General features: G+C 33.7%; 1 protein-coding gene across 2 annotated transcripts in view; it reads right to left on the bottom strand.

The window, feature by feature from the left end:
* The window catches only part of LOC111393227 (probable LRR receptor-like serine/threonine-protein kinase At1g06840), a 10882-nt gene extending 8370 nt beyond the window's left edge, over nt 1-2512 (bottom strand). For both annotated transcript variants that reach the window (XM_023018666.1, XM_023018665.1), the window contains exons 1-5: nt 2418-2512; nt 2212-2283; nt 1846-1989; nt 1650-1721; nt 1497-1568 (exon numbers count right to left, since the gene is read on the bottom strand). In XM_023018666.1, the coding sequence (XP_022874434.1) occupies nt 1497-1568; nt 1650-1721; nt 1846-1989; nt 2212-2283; nt 2418-2476 (419 nt within the window). In that variant the 5' untranslated portion in view covers nt 2477-2512. The remainder of the gene's footprint in view (nt 1-1496; nt 1569-1649; nt 1722-1845; nt 1990-2211; nt 2284-2417) is intronic.
* Between the last annotated feature and the right edge of the window lie 223 nt (nt 2513-2735).

Raw genomic sequence — 2735 nt, 5'->3', positions numbered from 1 at the left:
CATATATACCATGCATGTATAATTATATCAAAATCTGTAACTAGAAAAATAGGCGAGTTTTCCATTGGGCTCTCAATCAGTTCGCAAAGAGATTAAGAAAAATCAGTTTTTGGTATGGAAAAGGCCAACTGGAGAAAAGCTGTAGAGTTACTCATGGTAATTCTGCAGAACTAATTGACAGAACACAAAATTTCACTTGACAACATGCCCCCAGCTGGCCCTTGTACTCTCCTTTAAGTTGTTCAGCGCAAGAAAACAATAGTTCCTATCTATTTGGTCATTTCTCATAAAGAAAATAATGTATTCTACTTTATCTGTCACATAGAGCCAAGATTGTAGCAGGACATTGGATATATGTCAGTTTCCATAATCACAAATTGTTGATAAACGAATTTTTTTCATTTCTTTGTATAATTATTTCTTGTCATTGGATATCTTGTCATATTTTATGTGACCAATCCCCATAATCAGTCAAAAGCAGATACCAACTTCCCCCCAGATGGTGAATCTAGTATTTGGGATGACTGCAGTAGGCATCCCTACTACTGGCAATGGATATAACTTCTAATTTCAAGGTTATTTATTTCGTTTTAGAATGATTTATATGAGGATATTATTTTTCCAAATCATAGTCTGTCTGATTTCATAATGATTGAATTTGTTTCAATTAGACTCGTACGTTCAATATTTATAACATGCAAATGGATGGTCAAAAAGTAGATAATTTTATAACGTAAATAAACTGAACTTAGAAGATGATAATGAAAGCAAAAATTGGACGAGATAAGCAACTGCCTAGCAGTCTAGGCAGTCAAAGGTCATGGCTCCAACACTGGTTCTCACCAATGTTATGGTTTCATTTATTCATGCTCATATGCAAGTGGCACAGTTCCATTCTGATAGTCAGAGAAGCCATATGTGTCTTCAATTTGACAAGAAAAAGTGCCAAAGTTTCCTTTATCACTATCCCAAGCATGTCCCAATGTTGACACAATATTACTATAGTTCTGGAATGCATGTTCTAAAAAATTGTATTATCTATTACAACTTTAAGTTGCAGTTAGGTCTTATGATAGGCTACACTAAATGGTGATTCATTCTCACGCACAGTACTGCAATAACTGCAACTTTTTCCTCATGAAACTTAGGGTGTACTAGTATTTCACAATATTATGTGTGGAACTCCACCATCCTCTTGCACACACTATAGCCCACTGGTTTATGTTCCAGAAAGAAACAGAAAATACAATTCATTTTGTTCCCTCTTAAAAATTAGTTTAAGGGTTCATTTCTGATTCAAAGGTTTTTTGTTTGCTAAGAAAGCAATGCTGATTTTAGACTTTTAGTTCTAAACTAATAGTATTGATCAATAACAAATAAATATTATATTATAAACCAAAAAAATGTTTAAACTAAAACATACTGGCTGATACTGAAAAATCCCAGCACTAAGGAATAACAAAAGTAAATATATCAAATGCAGCAAGAATGCATACAGAATTAGCAAATTCGGCATTTCAGAGAGTTCCGGTGGAAGGTAGCCAGATAAGTTGTTGTTGTCAAGTAACCTGCACGATTTCAGGTCATGAACTAAAATCAGACGTTCAAGAAGCAGTGGAAGGCTTAAAAGATTAAGATCTTCAACTCACAGGTGAACAAGATTTGGAAGTCTGGACAACTCTGGTGGTATTTGTCCACTAAGTGAATTATTATTCATATGGCTGCTCAAGTAATAAGAATTAAAAAAGAAAACGTATTGATAAATATCAAAGAGGATATCTTTGAAACAGGTAGAATAATCTCAAAAGAAACAACATCAGCTCAGAAATGAAGAAGAATCTTTACAAGTGTTTTGCGTTGTTCAAGTTTGCAAATGACGCAGGTATAGATCCAGATATTTGATTCTGGTCAATTTGTATCCTGTTCAAGTTAGGAAGAAAACCAATCTCATCGGGCAAGGAACCTGTCAGTTGATTTCCATTAAGAAGCCTGGAACCATAGAAAGGGAACCGTGAGTAAAAATATAATGGTTTGGATCATGGTGAAGCCACTGTCGAAAATTAGAAATTAATATAACGGATTACATAGCAGGACTCATAAGGTTTACTCCAAATGAGAAGTCAGTCAAAAATCAAGCAAAGCAGGACAAGTCATAGATTTGAAAATGGAATAGTGAAAAGGAAAATTGAGCGAAGAGCTGCGTCAACTTACAACAATTCTAACGTCTTAATGCTGCCTATCTCCTTGGGTATACTCCCAGTAATGTTGTTCCACATAAAGTCCCTTCAAAAACAATAGAAAATAACTAGATAAAATGGAAAGAAAGGTGACAGATAGGTAGAGCGAATTACAAGGTAAATTATGGGGAAAAAATGAGCACAAATAGATAAAGAAAGGTGTATTGTTATCTAACTTACAGTATCTTCAAATAAGATAACTGACCAAGTTGTGGAGATAAGCTTCCTGATATATTCATATTTAGTAGTAACCTGTTGGTGAAAACAAAAATGAAGGCAGTATTGTTCAGTCACTAGTTATACAGTTTAGCAAATTCATAATTTGTAAAATGTTTTCAAATAAAGTCTAGCATATCCACAAATCTTCCCTGGAATCTCATTCAGTTATATTTGAAGGGGTCTTTATATGTACAGTTCCCATATAACAGAAATCTATATATTTTTTCCCCAAACATTAAGACAATAGCAAGGTTATTAATATATGTAAGTATCAGTATT

Source organism: Olea europaea, chromosome 4 (assembly GCF_002742605.1).
Source record: "Olea europaea var. sylvestris chromosome 4, O_europaea_v1, whole genome shotgun sequence".
Classification (NCBI taxonomy): Eukaryota; Viridiplantae; Streptophyta; class Magnoliopsida; order Lamiales; family Oleaceae; genus Olea; species Olea europaea.
Note: the sequence above shows the minus strand (reverse complement) of the source record. Positions and strands in the feature narration are given on the sequence as shown.